Source organism: Dama dama, chromosome 19 (assembly GCF_033118175.1).
Source record: "Dama dama isolate Ldn47 chromosome 19, ASM3311817v1, whole genome shotgun sequence".
In the NCBI taxonomy this organism is placed as follows: Eukaryota; Metazoa; Chordata; class Mammalia; order Artiodactyla; family Cervidae; genus Dama; species Dama dama.
Window position 1 is genome coordinate 72,144,585 of NC_083699.1, and position 16,797 is coordinate 72,161,381.

The 16,797-nt window shown below is 57.3% G+C and overlaps 1 protein-coding gene across 1 annotated transcript; it reads left to right on the forward strand.

Moving 5' to 3' along the window:
• Positions 1-200: 200 nt before the first annotated feature.
• Positions 201-14,848, forward strand: FTCD (formimidoyltransferase cyclodeaminase). The gene is made up of 14 exons (XM_061167972.1): positions 201-254; positions 842-1,025; positions 2,197-2,325; positions 3,110-3,198; positions 3,276-3,455; positions 4,426-4,563; positions 4,651-4,782; positions 10,154-10,215; positions 10,539-10,668; positions 10,742-10,903; positions 12,324-12,367; positions 12,542-12,680; positions 13,621-13,716; positions 14,719-14,848. Exons 1-14 carry the CDS (start codon positions 201-203, stop codon positions 14,803-14,805), a joined length of 1,626 nt encoding a protein of 541 aa, XP_061023955.1. The 3' UTR covers positions 14,806-14,848.
• Positions 14,849-16,797: the final 1,949 nt, after the last annotated feature.

Genomic DNA, 16,797 nt, shown 5'->3' on the forward strand with positions numbered 1-16,797 from the left:
GCCCACACTCACCTGGGCAGAGGTCTCGGTCCTCCCCTCCTCTGCTGGCTGCCTCGCAGGGTCCTGGCTCTGCCCCTCCCCCATCTGCCCAGTTAATAAGAAGCCTGGTGCAGGGAGGGCCCTGATGGGGGAATAAAGGCCCCGCCAGCCTCCTTCCCACCTCTGCTGGTGAAAGGAGCGTCTGGGTCAGGGTCTGGACCATGTCCCGGCTGGTGGAATGTGTCCCCAACTTCTCAGAGGGGAACAACCAGGAGGTGAGGGCCTGTGGGCGGCCAGGGCAGTGCAGGGGGCTTGGGGCCAGGAGGGCATGGTTTGGGGTGGAGTCTGGGGACTGTCTTTTCTGGAAAGGGTGAGGAAGGAGCAGCGGGTGGACAACCAGTCAGGGGTCCTGGTCCAGGTCTGGGCAGGTCGTTTGGCCTCTTGGGTGAAGATGGAGCCCTGGTAGGCTGACACACACAGCTATTTGAGGGTCCTTGTGTGGGGCAAGGCCTCCCCTCCCCCACCTGTCCTTATCCCCAGGTTATCTGCAGGAAACAGAGTCACAGAGCACTGGGCAGGCCTTCCTACTGCCTCAGGGGCCTCTGGGCTGCCTGGGGGCCGGGGCCCCGACCCTCTGTGACCTTGGCCTGTAGTCACCTTCTCGGGGCCCTGGCAGCCCCTCCACCCAGTTCTGCTCCCTGCCTCGGTTTCTCCCCATGGTGCTGCCTGTCGCTGCTCCTAGATGCCCAGCGCCAGCTCCTGGCCCTGCATCCGGGTGGGGGCAGGACAGACTGGGCCCCGGCAGCTCCCGCGCCCTCCTCCTCACGGGGAGATGGAGGCGCAGGCCCGGCTTCACCCCCAGGTGATTGACGCCATCTCTCGAGCGGTGGCGCAGACCCCGGGCTGCGTGCTGCTGGACGTGGATGCTGGCCCCTCCACCAACCGCACCGTCTACACCTTTGTGGGGCGCCCTGAGGACGTGGTGGAGGGGGCCCTCAATGCCGCCCGCGCTGCCCACCGGCTCATCGACATGAGCCGGCACAGAGGTGAGGGCGGGGGAGGGCGACCCAGTTCGCTCTCAGGACTTGCAGAGGGTGAGGGGCCAACGGGTTCACCAGATGCTCCTTGGACCCCGTTTACATTTCATGGGCCCAAGAGTGGCTGGCAGCAAGGTGCTCGCGCTCTGCACGGGCCCTGGGTATGGGGGACAGAGCCCTATCTGTCAACAGCCCACAAACCAAACACATTCTTTGGGCGGCAGTGTCAAAGGCCAGTGGACACATGGGGAACTGTTCAAAAGGGCAAGGTCTCTGGCCTCTCACGGCTGGGGGGTTTCACGAGTGATTCCAACTGGTGAAGGACAACCGAGGCTTATCTCAGATAAGCTGCCTGGGGGAGGGATGATGTGGGACTGCCATCTGGGGGCCGCCTGGGGGAGGGGACATAGGGCTGCCATCTGGGGGGGTGCCTAGGGGAGGGGACATAGGGCTGCCATCTGGGGGGGGTGCCTGGGGGAGGGGACATAGGGCTGCCATCTGGCGGGCCGCCTGGGGGAGGGGACATAGGGCTGCCACCTGGGGGGCTGCCTGGGGGAGGGGACGTGGGACTGCCATCCGGAGGGCTGCCTGGGGGAGGGGATGTGGGGCTGCCATCTGGGGAGGCTTCCTGGGGGAGGGGACGTGGGACTGCCATCCGGGGGGCTGCCTGGGGGAGGGGACATGGGGCTGCCATCTGGGGGGGCTGCCTGGGGGAGGGGACATGGGACTGCCATCTGGGGGGCTGCCTGGGGGAGAGGACGTGGGGCTGCCATCTGGGGAGGCTTCCTGGGGGAGGGGACGTGGGACTGCCATCCGGGGGGCTGCCTGGGGGAGGGGACATGGGGCTGCCATCTGGGGGGGCTGCCTGGGGGAGGGGACATGGGACTGCCATCTGGGGGGCTGCCTGGGGGAGGGGACGTGGGGCTGCCATCCGGCCATGGGCTGCTGGCCCGCAGTGGGCTCGGCGTTTGAGAAGGACACCCTATAGGGCAGTGGGGTGGAGGCGCCCCCTCCCTGAGAGCGCAGGTCGTCGCTGGGGGGAGGGGTGTACCACCGACGGGCCACAGCGCTCAGTGTCTGCCTGTCTGGGGCCCCGTGGTCAATCTGCATGTGTGCAGAACGGGCCGGGGGGCGGGGCTCCGCACCTAGGGCCCCCTTCCTCAGCCCCATCTCTGTGCAGGGGAGCACCCCCGGATGGGCGCCCTGGACGTGTGCCCCTTCATCCCAGTCAGGGGCGTCACCATGGACGAGTGTGTGCACTGTGCCCAGGCCTTTGGCCAGCGGCTGGCAGAGGAGCTGGGTGTGCCAGGTGAGTGTCCGGGGCGGGCGGCCCCGCCTCACCTCAGCTCAACAGCGGCAGCAGCAGGCACCCTGTGAGGGTCTCCGCTCTAACATCCTTAGAAATGCAGATTTTAAGGGAAAAAAACATACCATGTAGGTTTTTGACAGGCAGGAATATGTTCCCCTTCTCCTATGATGAGAACCTGTGAGGACAGGGTCCCAGCCATCAGGGAGCTGGCAGACTCTCAGCCTTGCTTGGCAGTGGGCTTGATTAGCGGCTCTGTGAAGGGCTTGAGCAAGATGGACAGACAGAAAGCCCTTAACAGCCTCTTTGGGGAATTAAACAAATCAAGGGGCAGCCCAGCGCATGTAACAGGTGGACGCCTGAGATACCAGGCACGGGTCCAGCCCCTGCCTGTGGGCTGATGCACCAACTTGGGGATGGGTCTCCTGCCTCGGCAGGTGTTGGGAGCTGGTGGTGAGCTTTGTTTTCTCTCCTCCTCATTCCGTGTTTTCAGCAAAAATGCACTTTGGAGAGAAACACGAATATCCTTCCAGCCCCGTGTGCCTGCTCCCAACACTTGTGGGCAGACGATGCCTTTTTCTGGGGCATCAGAGACTGAGCAGTTGGAGTGGGGCCTGCCCTGTGGGTGGGCAGAGGAGGGGTCCTGCCCATACAGAGTGCCCATCAGCGACCACCCACACCCACCCGATGGGGCACAGAGATGGGGGCTGCCAGCAAGACGGAGCTGCAGGAACGGGGTCCTGCAATGCCGGCCACCGGGGCCCTGACTCGCTAGGTCCCTTTGCAGTGTACCTCTACGGCGAGGCAGCGCGGACGACCAGCCGCCAATCCCTGCCAGCTATCCGGGCTGGGGAGTACGAGGCCCTCCCTGAGAAGGTGCCGTGCCCCTCGGCAGGGGGCGGTCTGGGGTGGGCCCTCCTCCCCGCTTCCCTCACCCGCCCGTCTCCCCACAGCTCAAGCAGGCTGAGTGGGCACCCGACTTCGGGCCCAGCTCCTTTGTTCCCAGCTGGGGGGCCACCGCCACAGGGGCGCGGAAGTTCCTCCTCGCGTTCAACATCAACCTACTCAGCACCAAGGAGCAGGCGCACCGTATCGCCCTCAATCTCCGTGAGCAGGGTCGTGGGAAGGACCAGGTGGGCTCCTGGCGCCTGCAGTCCCATGAGGCCTGGCCCATCCCTGTTGAATCTAGAGGGCCTCCCAGAGAGGGTCAAGGCTGGGCACCATGTGTGGACTCGCTGACTGCAGGTCCTGCCCACCTTGGTGTCCACACCATGCAGGACTGGCAGGGCCAGGGTTCCAGGGTTTGAGGTTGGAGAGCAGGTCTTTAAGGACATTTTCCATGGACGCAGCAGGGCTACAGCTGTGGTCAACATACTGCAGCATTTCCATGCTAATAGGAAAACAGGCGTTCCCGAGCCCCAGGTATCCCCAGGTACCCCAGGTGCCCTGATCCACCAAGTCCGCCATAGGAAGTCCCACCTAGTTTGAGCACCAGCTCTGCAGACACTTTGCATTGGACACAGGTAGACAAAGACACACCTGGTGAAGGAGGCCCTGCTCCTCACCTGTCAGCCTCCACTCCCGGAGACCTGGGCCCGGCTTCTATCCCGAACACTCAGCCACCGGCAAGCACAGCACAGAAGCACAGCGACTCCCCAGTCCTGCTCTGTGCTCTGCTGGGGTCAGAAGTCAGAGGTTCCCCCTGAGGGGGAGTGAGTGCCCCAAGGAGCAAAGGCTGCCAGCTGGCCTCTGGGGCAGGGGTGGGATGGGAGGAAGGAGCCAGCCCCCAGGACAAGGACGTGGGTGGAACGCTGGCCAGGCGGCAGGGCCTGCTCTGAGCCTGGACCCTGTGTGGGTTGAGCCGCCTTTGGGGCCTCTGCTTCCGGTGCTGGGCAGGCCCCTCCCAGGCTCAGATGAGAGGCCGGGAGGGCAAGGCGAGGAGACCAGCTGCACTGCACAGTCTTCAGGCCACAGCCTGCCTTGTCCCCGTGTCTGGGGCAGAAGGGAGACCCTGGGCCAGCTGAGGGGATGCAGGGGGAGGGGGCTGTCAGTGCGGGGTGCCAGGAGAGGCAGCCCGGGCTGGGTAAACCTTGTCCTCTGCAGCCAGGATGCCTGAGCAAGGTGCAGGGCATCGGCTGGTACCTGGATGAGAAGAACCTGGCTCAGGTGTCCATGAACCTCCTGGACTTTGAGGTCACAGGGCTGCACACAGTCTACGAGGAGACCTGCAGAGAAGCCCAGGTGAGCGGGGCAGGTCCTCCCCGTATTCCCAAGCCCAGCTGGGGAATGATGCCTTGATCTCTGACCTCCACCCTCTGCCCTCCACAGGAGCTGAGCCTTCCAGTGGTGGGCTCACAGCTGGTGGGCCTGGTGCCTCTGAAGGCCCTGCTGGACGCAGCCGCCTTCTATTGCGAGCAGGAGAATTTGTTCCTCCTGGAGGAGGAGCAGCGGCTCAGGCTGGTGGGCAGGGCTGGTGAGGGTGGGGCTGGGGGGCTGGGGGTCCTGAGAGAGAGCAGGGCGGCTGCTCTAGGCACCTGCTCCCCAGGCCTGGGTTCTTGTCCATGTGGCCTCCTACTTCTCCTTCTTTGTTTTTTTGTCTGTGCCTGCAAGTTGAGATCACATTTTTCACTTGGACACTGTTGGGGTTTTCCCTGTGACCTAAAATATATTCAGTCTTGTGAAACTACTGTGAGAGGGGGTGCCTGGGCTCGGTTGGATGGAGGAATTTGCCCCTCCTCCAGTCCTGACCAGTCCAGATTTGGGGGTGTGAGTCTAGCCTCCGTGGACTATTCACCATATGGTTCCTGTGGCCCTGGGTCCCTCGAGCCAGTTCCAGCGGTAGCCGGCTTTTGCTATCCTGTTGCTCTGGCCTCAGGGTGGTTCTGTTTTGAAGGTATTTCTTAAAACGAGCACATGACTGGATTTCTCTGAGAGTTTTTGTCTTTTGGTTGTTGGGTCTATCCTTTTGTATTTACTAATCTAGCAGATATGCCTGGACTTGCTTTTGTCCTGTTTTTAGGCAGAGAGGATGTGGTTTCCTTCCGGTTATATGGAGGCAATATAATGTGTGTATGCAACTCTCTGTGTCCAACTCTGCGAACTCATGGACTGTAGCCCTCCAGGCTCCTTTGTCCATGAGCTTCTCCAGGCAAGAATACTGGTGCTGTGCTTAGTCGCTTGGCTGTATTTGACTCTTTGTGACCCCATGGACTATAGCCAGCCAGGCTCCTCTGTCCTCGGGGATTCCCCAGGCAAGAATGCTGGAGTGGGTTGCCATGCCTTTCTCCAGGGGATCTTCCCAACCCAGGGATTGAACCCACGTCTCCTGGGTCTTTTGCATTGCAGGTGGATTCTTTACTGCTGAGTCATCGGGGAAGCCCATAACTTAATCTATTTATCTCTATTTTTGATTTATTAAGTTAAAACCTATCTAAATGTATCAATGTGATTTGTCAATTTTTATCAGTGCAGGCATCACAAAGATATTCGGTTCCAAGCCACTGCAAATAAATCGAATATCCCAATAAAGCCACTTACACGATTTTCTGGTTTCCTGGTGTATATAAAAGTTATGTTCCTACTAGACTATAGTCTGTTAAGTATGCGATATCACAGTGTCTAAAAAAACTGTGCACATACTTAAAAGTACTTTATTGCTAAAAAAAAAAGCTAACCTTCATCTGAGTTTTCAGAGAGTTGTGATTTTAATGCTGGTGGAAGGTTTGAAATGTGAGAATTACCAAAATGTGACACAGAGGCACAGAGTGAGCAAATGCTGTTGGAAAAAGGGCCCCCATAGGCTAGTTTGAAGCAGCGTTGCTACAAAATTTGTCAAAACTCACTGTGAAGCTTGAGGTCTGCTCTCTGCAGACTGCTTGCTGTGCATGTGAGAAAGTAACTCTCAGTGTTTACCCCCATCTTTTCTCCCTTCTCTAGTTCCCGGTTTTTTAGAGCTGTGTCATTTTTTTTTTTTTTTAGGGAGTTGGTTCTTTTAAATATTTTTTCAGCTTTTGAAATTATGGTAAAATACACATGACGTAAAATTTCCCATCTTAGCCATATTTAAGCGTGCTGGTCAGTGGTGTTAAGGACGTTTGTGAAGTTGTATGGCCATCACCACCGTCCAGGATGGGGTGTCCTGTTTCTCTGAAAGGTACTGTCAGAAAGGTATTGCTCATACTGCCCCCACCGGTCACTGGTTGGAGCTCCATGTCACGGCACTGTCTTCCCATCCTGGACTTGGGCTGTGTCCCCGTCAGTGTCTGTAGCTCCTTTCAGCATGTTTTGTAGTTCTCACTGCAGTCTTTCACCTCCTTGGTGAGGTTAATTAATTCCTAAGTATTTCATTTTTTTTTTTTTTGGATGCTACTGAAAACGGAATTGTTTTTGTAATTTGTTCTTCAGTGTTCATTCATCGTCAGTGTTCAGAAATGCACTGATCTTTGTGGGTTGACTTTGCGTCCTCCTCGCTGAATTCATTTGTTAGTTCTCGGTGGTTAACTTTCTAAGTCTGCATAGTATACTTACTCCTTTAGCTCTTAATCAGGGTTAGAATGTCTCTTGACTCTTGGTGAAGAAAGACAAGAAAATTAGTGCACTGTGTGAGCTGTCATTGCTGGTCCAGATTTAAATTGTTTTGTTGTTATTTTTACGTTGTCTGAAGTATACCATTTACCTTCTGTACCATATCCACATGAATTAAATATACATAGATATTTAAGCTTGGTTCTGGACTTAAGTGAGGTCACTGTGCATCTCTGTCCTTTTCCCTGTCTGTTGCCTAGATTTCACAGTCAAGCAGGTTTTTGAAGAAAGGCTGAAGGGTTTATTTCGTAGGTTCTATTATGTTTGGGAATGTCTTTGTGTGACTTCATTCTTTCAAAACAATAGGACAACCGAAGAGCTTCCCTGGTGGCTCAGTGGTAAATAACCCACGTGACAATGCAGGAGACACAGAGACTCGGGTTTGATCTCTGGGTCAGGAAGATCCCCTGAAAAAGGGAATGGCAACCCACTTCAATATTCTTGCCTGAAAAATCCCACAGACGGAGGAGCCTGGTGGGTCCTGGAGGTCCACGGGGTTGCAAAGAGTCAGACACAATTTAATAACTAAACAACAACAACAATAAAGGAGAACCAAAACCTCCAGTCGCTTGTTTTTCTCTTGAGAATGTTGCAGGCACATCTTTGCCACCTTTGGAATAAATGTCACTGTGTGTATGCGGGGGGAGTCTAAGGCTGTCTGGTAACTTCCACATCCCTGCTGACCGGTTCTTTCTCCCTGATGCTTGAAGAACTGTCTTTATCCTTGAAATTCAGTAACTCTGCCATATATATCTTGGTGTTGATTATTCTGCATCAGTTTTTCTTTAGACCAGGGTTCTGTGTGATTTATAGATTCATTCTTGTTCAGTTTCAGGAATATTTTCTTTAATATTTTTGATTTAGTGTTTGGTTCTTTCACTTCGCAGACACAGTCACTCCATGGTAGCATTTTCTTCTCCCATATATTCTGTTTTTTTTTTCTGCACTTTCTCTCCATTTTCCCCCCTCTGTATTTGCTGTGGTTTCCTCAAGCCTCACTTCTTAATCACTTATCTACTTTATAGCTGGGTTTGTTCTCTTTCTGGCCATTACAAAATTCTGTGTCACTTTTTATTTTGATGTAATTCTTGCTCACAGAAAAGGTGCACATATAGTATCAGGAGCTGCTTTATTCCCTCCAGATTCACCTATTGTTGTATGTTGCACCATTTTCTGTATCTCTCTTTCTCTACATTCACGCACAATCATATTTGTTTCTGGACCATTTCAGAGTAGATTGAAGACACTGTGCCCTTAATGCCTCATTTATTCAGAGTGTATTTGTCTAGATAAAGGACATTCTGTTACACAACCACAGTGCAATGTGTGCAAAATCAGGAAATTCGGCACAGTACGATCTGCTCTAATCTGCAGACTGTAATCAAATCATGTCAGTGTCACCCTGTCCTGGCTCCGCCCCAGACCAGGAGTGGGTCCACCTGCCTTGTCTTTTGCGGCCTTTAATCTGGACCAGGGCCCCAGTTCTCCCTGTCCTTCCTTGACCGTGATGAGCTGTGAGCAAGGCGCTGCTTGCTGGGTGCTGGTCTGACCTTTCTCAGGGCTGGGTGTACTTGTGCATTTCTGGCAAGAGCAGCACAGAAGTGACCGGGTGTCCCCTCAGGGCGTTACCTGGGTCCCCTTGTTGAATTGGTGTCCCCAACCCAGGATTATCAATGTGGTGTTCCTATTTTTCCTGTTGTTGTTAATAAGCACTCCCTGGGGAGACAGTTGAAGACATCTAAATACTTTGAGCCTCTTGAAATCCAGCCTCAAGAATCTCCTCCCTCCATCCTTTTTCCACTTTCACCTCTCCCACATCTATTAATCATTTATTAACATGTTTGATGCTCTCTATTGCTTCTTTAAACCATAGTATTTTATATTCTTTATCTGAAAGTTCTGAGATCTACAGTTTTTGAAGTTCTGGCTTTCCAAACTATCATGCCTGCCGACACATGTAGTGATACTTCTTCAAGTGCTTTGGGAATTCTGACTGCGTGCCTGGGTTTCCTCTGTGATGATTCTTGGTCATGCCTAGTTGCTCAGTCATGTCCGGCTCTGTGCGACCCCCTGGACTGTAGTCCGCCAGGCTTCTCTGTCCGTGGGATTCTCCAGGCAAGAATATTGGAGTGGGTTGCCATTTCCTGCTCCAGGGGATCTTCCTGAATTCTTGGTCACTGGTTTAAACTTGTATTGCCTCAGGCAGGTGCTTGGGCCCTGTAGATGAGCCTCTTGTTTGGGCTTTGGAGAAGAGAATTCTGTGTGATCCATGACCTTAACCCCTCTCCGATTACAATTCCCAGGAAAGATATTTTCTTGGGCTTCACCATCTGGGGGCTTCACCAAATGTAAGCCTCAGGCTGGAAAGGACCTCGATTATTTCCTCTGAAGGGTGGCTCTCCCCAGATTCATCCTTGGAGATGTCGTCTTCCAGGGGTCTCCCGTCTGACGCCTGCTCTGGAGAGGTGGCTTAGGCGTCTCCGGGTGGACCCAGCTCCAGGGCAGGGAGAGCTTTCTGGGCACTTCTGGGCACTCCTGGCTGTGGATGGTTTCCTTTACTTCCTGCCAGGCTTGTGGGTGCTAAAGTCCACTCTGACAGTTCTGTTCCTCTTTCTGAGGTTTTCTGCAGCGGGCGCGCTGCTCTCGGGCGCCCTCTGCTATGTTCCCGCGTCCTCCGGGAGACCTCGGACCATCCCTGGCTCTCAACTTGTCCTATACTTGTTCCTTTCTGTTCTGCGTGGAATGTGTCCCCGTGTGGCTCAGAGGGGCTGGGACTGTGTTGCCTGCATCAGCACCATGATGTGTCCTAAAAGCGTCTTTAGGTGAAAGGATATTTCCAACTTTGTTTTGAAGTTGGGTAAACTTCACTGTCACACATCGAGGGTCATATCTGGGCTGCTCACGCAGCTCTGGGCCTTTGCGAGCCAGAGCCACTGACTCCCAGGAGCTGGAACCCCGTCCAGGAGGCAGTTGTCTCGGCCCCTTTCTAGCACAGGCTCGCATGTGGGGAGGACGGGTCACACTGGGCCTGGGTCTCCCCGGGGAAGCACAGTGGGTGGAGTCGGGGCCCGGCAGGGCGCCTGCCTCGAAGGGCTTCTGTCTGCAGGGATGCCGGTGGGTGTGGGAGGGTGTGTGTGTGTGGCAGCTGTGTCTCTGCAAGCTCCACACCAGGGCCGGGAGCACCCCCACAGGTGGCAGGGGCGGGACCTGGGCTCGAGGGGACCCCAGTCACTGGGCCCTCTTCCAGGTGGTGAACCGGCTGGGCCTGGACTCCCTGTCCCCCTTCAACCCCAAGGAGCGGATCATCGAGTGAGCAGCCCCTGACCCCCACCCCTGACCCCCTCGGTCGTCCAGAGCTCTGCTCCGTCACTAAGTGTAGGGCTGGGGGCTTGTTGGGGGACCCAGTGAGGCTCCAATGGGTCCCATTCGGTCCTCACACAGCTCCTGTCTGGTTACAGCCCCTCTTGGGGTGGCTGCTCTGCAAACAGGGCCCATATCCCCTCCCGTGTGCTGGTGCGAGCCAGAGACCCCCACAGTCCCACCTTCCTAGCCTAGAAGTAATGACCCAGGACCCTCTGACGTAGACCCCAGCCCACCCCCACCCTGGCCCCCCTGACCGCCCCTGCCCGCAGGTACCTGGTCCCCCAGGACGGGCCCGAGCAAAGCCTGATGGACCAGCCTCTGCGCGCCTTCATTCGGGCCGTGGGCTCCCGCTCAGCAGCCCCGGGGGGCGGCTCTGTGGCCGCAGCCAGTGCAGCCATGGTGAGTGGGGTGGGCGGCGGGGGTGGGGGCGCCCGACCCAGGGCTGGTCCCATGATCAGCACGCTCTCCCCAGGGCGCCGCCCTGGCCTCCATGGCCGGCCTGATGACCTATGGGCGGCGCCAGTTCGAGCACCTGGATGTGACCATGCGACGCCTGATCCCACCCTTCCACGCCGCCGTGGCTGAGCTGACTGCGATGGTGGACGCTGATGCCCGGGCCTTCGAGGCCTATCTGGTGTGTGTGCAGGCGGGCCACCGCCACTGGCCTTATGGAGCAGGACCTAAGGGACAGTGGGGTCAGTGGACAGTGATGCAGGGTCTCCAGAGGAGAGAAAGGTGGGCCAGGGTCATGGGGGTGAGGGGGAGACTGCCACTAGCACAGACATCTGGAGACCAGGGGGCCTGCAGGGAGGGGACAGTGGTCTGGCTGCTCTTGGGTTGAGCCCAGCAGGTTTGGTGCAGGTGTAACCCCCAGGTCGGAGTCTCTGCAGGGCTGGGGGTCGGGGGAGAGGAGGACACCTGCCCTGAGGGTCAGCCAGGCTCAGCATCCACCTGCCCAACTCCCTGTGTCCTGCTGATGGGCCGACACCCAGACCCGCAGATGCTGGAGGAAGACCCGGTCCTCAGGGAAGAGCTCTGGTCCCGAAAGGGTGGGAACAGAAATCTTTACATGGTAACACAGTCAGTCACAGTGTCAGCGATCAGAGAAGACAGTTCAGCGACAGACAGAAAGGGCCTCGGGAGCTGGGAGGCTAGATCCAGACCTCCCTTGTTCAGGAGGGCCCGGAGGAGGGGTGTCCGTCAGACCTGGGTGGAGAGCAGGGGACTCGCAGGAAGGCTGAGGTGTGAGCTCAAGGTCAAGAAGCCCCAGGTGTGTGTGACAGCAGTCAGCAGGGGACACAGGAGAGGAGGGAAGGGGGGTGCTTGGACCCCGAGGAGGAGGAGGGCCTGCTGGGTCAGGTGTGAGCTCCCGGCCGACACCACAGCCCAGAGCTACCTTGGGGCAAGACCTAGTGTGAGGGTGGACAGTGCTCTGAGCATGCCTGGGGCAGAGGCTGTGGGCCAGCCCTGCTGGGGGGTTTGGGCCAAGTCTAGTCTGCACCTGGGCCCCTGGGTGGACAGCTGGCCTCCGTCTCTGGGCCTCAGTGGATGGCTGTGTGAGTGACTCGGGGAAGGCTTTCGCCCCTGGGTGAGTGTGTTTCCTGCATGAAGGATGCCGCCCAGTGGCCCCTGCTGAGCTTGTGCGGGTGGTGCTCCCGAGGTCCCCTGACAACGCGACCATCCGACCTGGCGGTCACATGATTCTCTTGGTGCGTCTCACATGGCGGGGCCGTGGGAGGAGCAGTTTCATACTTGCTGGAAGGAGGCCTGGGTTGAGTGTCGCCCTCGGGGGTGGGGAGACACGGCCTGAACCTTTACGCTGGTCTCTGGGGTCGCACAGTTGCCTCCCCTGGAGTGGGAGGGGAAGACTGGTGCTGGAGCCCTCACTCCCCTCCGGCCCCTGCCCCAGTCCCTCAGAGGTGGCCCTTGATCTGTGATCCACAGAAGCAAACTTGGGGGTGGTGGGCGCTGTGTTAGGCCCCTGCCCTCCCCAGGCTCCCAGTCCCCTTGTCACAGTCCCTCACCCCTCTGTATTTCTGTGCTTGCTCTGGCAGAAAGCGACAAAGCTGCCCAAGAACACACCTGAGGACAAGGACAGGTGAGCGCAGCGAACATCCCTGGTTCTGGTCAGTCCCCCCAGGTGTGCTGCGGCTGAACAACGATTTCCCTGTGGTCCCCAGACTGGTTCCGTGAGCTCCTTGAGGAGCCATCAGGTAGGGACTGGGGGTGTCTGGGTGCCCTGGGCTCTGACTGCCAATGCCCTTGCTTCCAGACGTGCGGCCGCCCTGCAGGAGGGGCTGAGGCAGGCGGTGGCTGTGCCCTTGGCGCTGGCGGAGACGGTGTCCTCGCTGTGGCCGGCGCTGCGAGAGCTGGCTCTGTGCGTGAACATGGCCTGCAGGTCAGACCTGCAGGTACGTGGCAGGGCTCTGCTGCAGACGTGCACACACACCCTCTCTGTCACTTCTGCACAGAGGCCTGGGGACAAGGGCCATCACACCCAGCACTGCTTGTCTACAGCCTGATCCGAGGCCCCCAGCCACATGGTCTTTATAGACAGACACCTTTTGCCAGTGTCTGGTCTTCAGGCCCTAAGGACTGTACCTGCCTTTCCTGGGAGGTGGCCAACCTGCAAGTTGTCAAGAAGGTTCTAGAAGCCGCCTGAGCACAGAGGCCATCGTTCCTGCATTCTGGGTCTTCCTGGCCCAGCATGTGCTGCCCATCTCTGTGGCCCCTCGGGGCCTGTAAGTGGCCAACACGCTGTGCTCGTTGTTAAAGGCCCCATGCAGCTAGCTCCGGGCTTCCCAGGTGGCCCAGTGGTAAAGAATCTGCCTGCCAATGCAGGAGCCACAGATTCCATCCCTGGGTCGGGAAGAGCCCCTGGAGAAGGAAACGGCAACCCACTCCAGTATTCTTCCCTGGGATCATCCCACGGACAGAGGAGCCTGGCGGGCTACAGTCCACGGGGTCACAAAGAGTTGGACACGACTGAATAAGCATGCACCCGGCTGTCTCCAGCCTGGGCTGTGCCTGAGGCAGCACTGGGTCACGGGGTCAGAGTGCTGAGGTCATCAGGGTGTGGACTGCTGAGTGCTCAGCTGAGTGCTCAGCTGGTGGGCCTCTGAGCACTGGATGGCGCAGGGGCCCTGGGACCCACCTTGGAGAGGGCCAGGCTTCTGTCCAGTGACTCCGGGCTCCCAAGGGCTGTGTGGATGCTTTCCTGCTCGAGTGACCGGTCAGATTGCGGTCTTCACGGTTGAGGCGTGAGGTTTCCAGGCTGTGTTCTGGGCTGAGAAGTGGGCAGGGGGAGGCCCCGCTGCCTGCCCCATCACGGTTCTGCCTCGTGCATTGCAGGTGGCAGCCAAGGCCCTGGAGACAGGTGTGTTTGGCGCATATTTCAATGTGCTCATCAACCTGAAGGATGTCACTGATGATGCGTTTAAGGACCAGGTGAGTGGGGGCGCGGGCCCGGCCTACTGAGGGGCCTGGAGGTTGCCTTGGTTCCTGTGGGGCTCAGGGGCACCTGGCTAACATGTCCTTGAGGGAGGGATGTGTCTGTCTGATGAAACAGTCCTCCACCTGCTGCGGGTGGACAAGGCCTGTCTTGCAGAACGCAGGCCTCAGGGGACGGCTGGGGCCTTCTTTCAGGGTCTCTGTGGGGGCAGGTGGCCTGGGTACCTACTGGTACCATGTCACGCCCTCCTGGGGGCTCTGGCCAGGGCCAGTTTCCCTGGATGGGCCGGGCTGCAGCACCGGCAACACGTGGTCTCAGAGAGCAGTTGCTGGCCTGTGCAATTGTCCCGCTTCAGCATTTGTGACAATTTCACTGTCACTCTTTTTGGAGGAGAATTCACAGAACGTGCAACTGACCATGTTAAACTATACAAGTCAGAGGCAGTTGGCACATTTACTGTTGTGAGACCACCACCTCTATCGAGTGCTGGAACATTCTCGCCAGTCCAGAGGAGGGCCCGCAGTGTCGCCCCCATTCCCAGCCCTGACAACCACCCTGTATTTCTGATTTTGTGATGATTGTTAAAAAGCGATTTCCTGAAGGGAAATGGGAGCACTAGGGCCAGCCGGTCCCTACCTGCCTCTCTAGCCAAGCTGAGCTCGTCATCAGGGAAGGCCCTGTTCACCCAAGGGGATCCAGATAACACACTAGCCACTCGAGCGCTGCCCCTTTGGGCCTGGAGGTCACAGCCCCGCCTTCAGCAGTGGTGGATAAAGTAGGGAGACCGGGAGGGTGGGGACTGGGCCTTGTTGGCCGCAAACATCAGGAAAGACAGAGGGACCCCCCATCCCCACTGAGAGACCTGTGAGGATCTGGATTTCCCCAGCTCAGAGGCTCAGGGCCACCCAGAGTGGACAGCCCAGGGGAGGGTCAGGGAGGCTGGGCCCGTGGGGTGGGCAGCGGGTGAGCAGCGATGACAGCGCCCTGGTGTCTGTCAGGTCCGCCAGCGCATCTCCGGCCTCCTGCAAGACGCCCAGACGCAGGCAGCGCTGGTGCTGGACCGGCTGGAGGCCCGGCAGGAGTGACAGCCGAGAGGGGATTCGACGGACTCCACTCCCCCTTGCAGCCCCTCCAGACACGTCCCGGGGGCCCAGATGGGGGGATAGTGGGGGCAAGGAGAGGGGGCTGTGAGGAGTGGGCATGGCTGGGGTTGGCAGAGCCACCTTCTGTGACCTGGGGGCTCCAGTAAAGTGATGACACATTGGTGCCTGTGGGGTCCATGTGGGGTGCACATGGGATACCAGCGAGGGGCTTGGGGGAGGTCTGAGCTGAGTGGCAGGAATGGGACCTCGTAAGGTGCCAAACACGGGGAGACAAGTGGGAGGGCATGGGGGTGGGGCATGAGGTGACACAGGGTCACAGAGTACCCGGGGTCCTGGGGGCCGGAGCCCCCTTAGTAGGACCCTCAGATCTCATGGAGGGATGAGGGCCATGCTGCCTGATGGACAGGGGAATGGCAGGGGATCCACCAAGGTGAGGGGTGGCCAGGCCAGCTCCTCCCAGGGCAGGAGAAGATGAGAGCAGCAAGCGGCCGGGGACGTGAAAGTGATGTGTGGGCCAGGTCCTGTGTTCTGGGGGAAGAGAGTGCAGTGTCAGACCTGGGGTCCCAGAAGGGAGAGTCCCAGGCACTGGGCGCTGACTTCTCTTGGTGGAAGCTCAGGGGCCCAGGCCCAGTGGTGGGGGTCCCAGGAGGGTCTCTGCAGGGCCTGGGTGGCGAGGGAGGGGTGGGAAGTGATAGAAAGTGCAACCCTAGCCCCCTCCCCAAATCCCAGGGCTGGGAACAACAGGACAAGACCCAGACCTGAAAGGTTGTTTCTGTGAGCTGTGTGTTACGCCGGGATTTGTGACCTCCGGAGGAGAGGATTTCCATTCAGGGTCAGAGATGAGGCTTGATGACTTGGAGCTTTTTGTGTAGCAGAGTATTTTTAAAGCATAATAGAGGTAGGGAAAGCTTTCTGACATAGACATCAGAAGGAGACAGGAAAAGAGTGCCCCCTTGCTAGTTTCTACCAAGGTGTTGTATGTCTGTTAGAAAACTATAAATCAGATAAGAAAGACAACTCAAGGCTGAGGGACTTTCACCAGGCCCCACTCCCACATTAGATAGGACTTACATGAAGTGTGTCAACCCCCAGCCATAAAACAATTGACAGGAATACTGGTTTGTTTGTTGAGCCATTATCAGCCCAAGGTTTGAAAAAAGAAAACAAGTTAGTCTTAGGTGGAACCATTTTGAAGAAAGGCAAATTCTAAAGCAAATACATAGCTTCCTTAACATAGCTTAAGAAAAACATTTCCATAAGAAAAAGACACTGGTTAGCTCCAGGCAGGACATCGGCCACTTATTTCCTCCTGCCTCTTGCGGACCTCTGGCCTTCCTGCCTGTTACCCTCTCAGACCCACCTGGGCGAACTCTGATCCTTGAGCTGTGAGTCGATGAAGAGGATGACGGCTCACTGGAGGGTGGGCCATGGGGTCCTGGGGGTGTTGGGAGCTGGAGGTGGAGGAGGGCAAGAGGTGTGACCTGGGGGCCCTGTGGGGGTACCCCAGGAGGGCAGCATCCATGAGGCTGGAGCTGCGGGTGGTGAGGGTCAGAGCTGTTGTAGGACTGGGTGCTGCCAGGGGTCTGCAGCCTGAGGTCTTTCAAAATAGGCAGTGCGTCAGGTCACCTGGTTCTAAACCCCGGGGCTGCTTAGAGATTCCGCAGAGAAGCCCCGCCCCCTCGTCCCCACCAGCCCCTTCCCATCCTTGTCAGGAAATCGCTGGATTCCCTCTTTGTGCCCATTTAGTGTTCATTTATGCAAACACAAACACATGTGAATTTATGTTCTTCATTCCTTGACACTACTTAAACAGAGCAGATCAATGCTGATTTTTGTTTCTAGTTAATGTGTCAGCCCTGAGGCCTCTCACATCAGCATTTAGAGAGACTCCTATGCTCAATTGCTCAGTCATGTCTGACTCTTTGCAACCCCATGGAATGTAGCCCACCAGGGAGAATCCCGTCCTCCGTCCAT

Excerpts from the sequence above, each read along its gene's own strand:
- FTCD (XM_061167972.1), top strand. The coding sequence starts at position 201 with ATGTCCCGGCTGGTGGAATGTGTCCCCAACTTCTCAGAGGGGAACAAC. Across the intron at positions 3,199-3,275 it reads ACGAGGCCCTCCCTGAGAAG|CTCAAGCAGGCTGAGTGGGC; the intron begins GTGCCGTGCCCC and ends GTCTCCCCACAG. Across the intron at positions 10,216-10,538 it reads CCCAAGGAGCGGATCATCGA|GTACCTGGTCCCCCAGGACG; the intron begins GTGAGCAGCCCC and ends CCCTGCCCGCAG.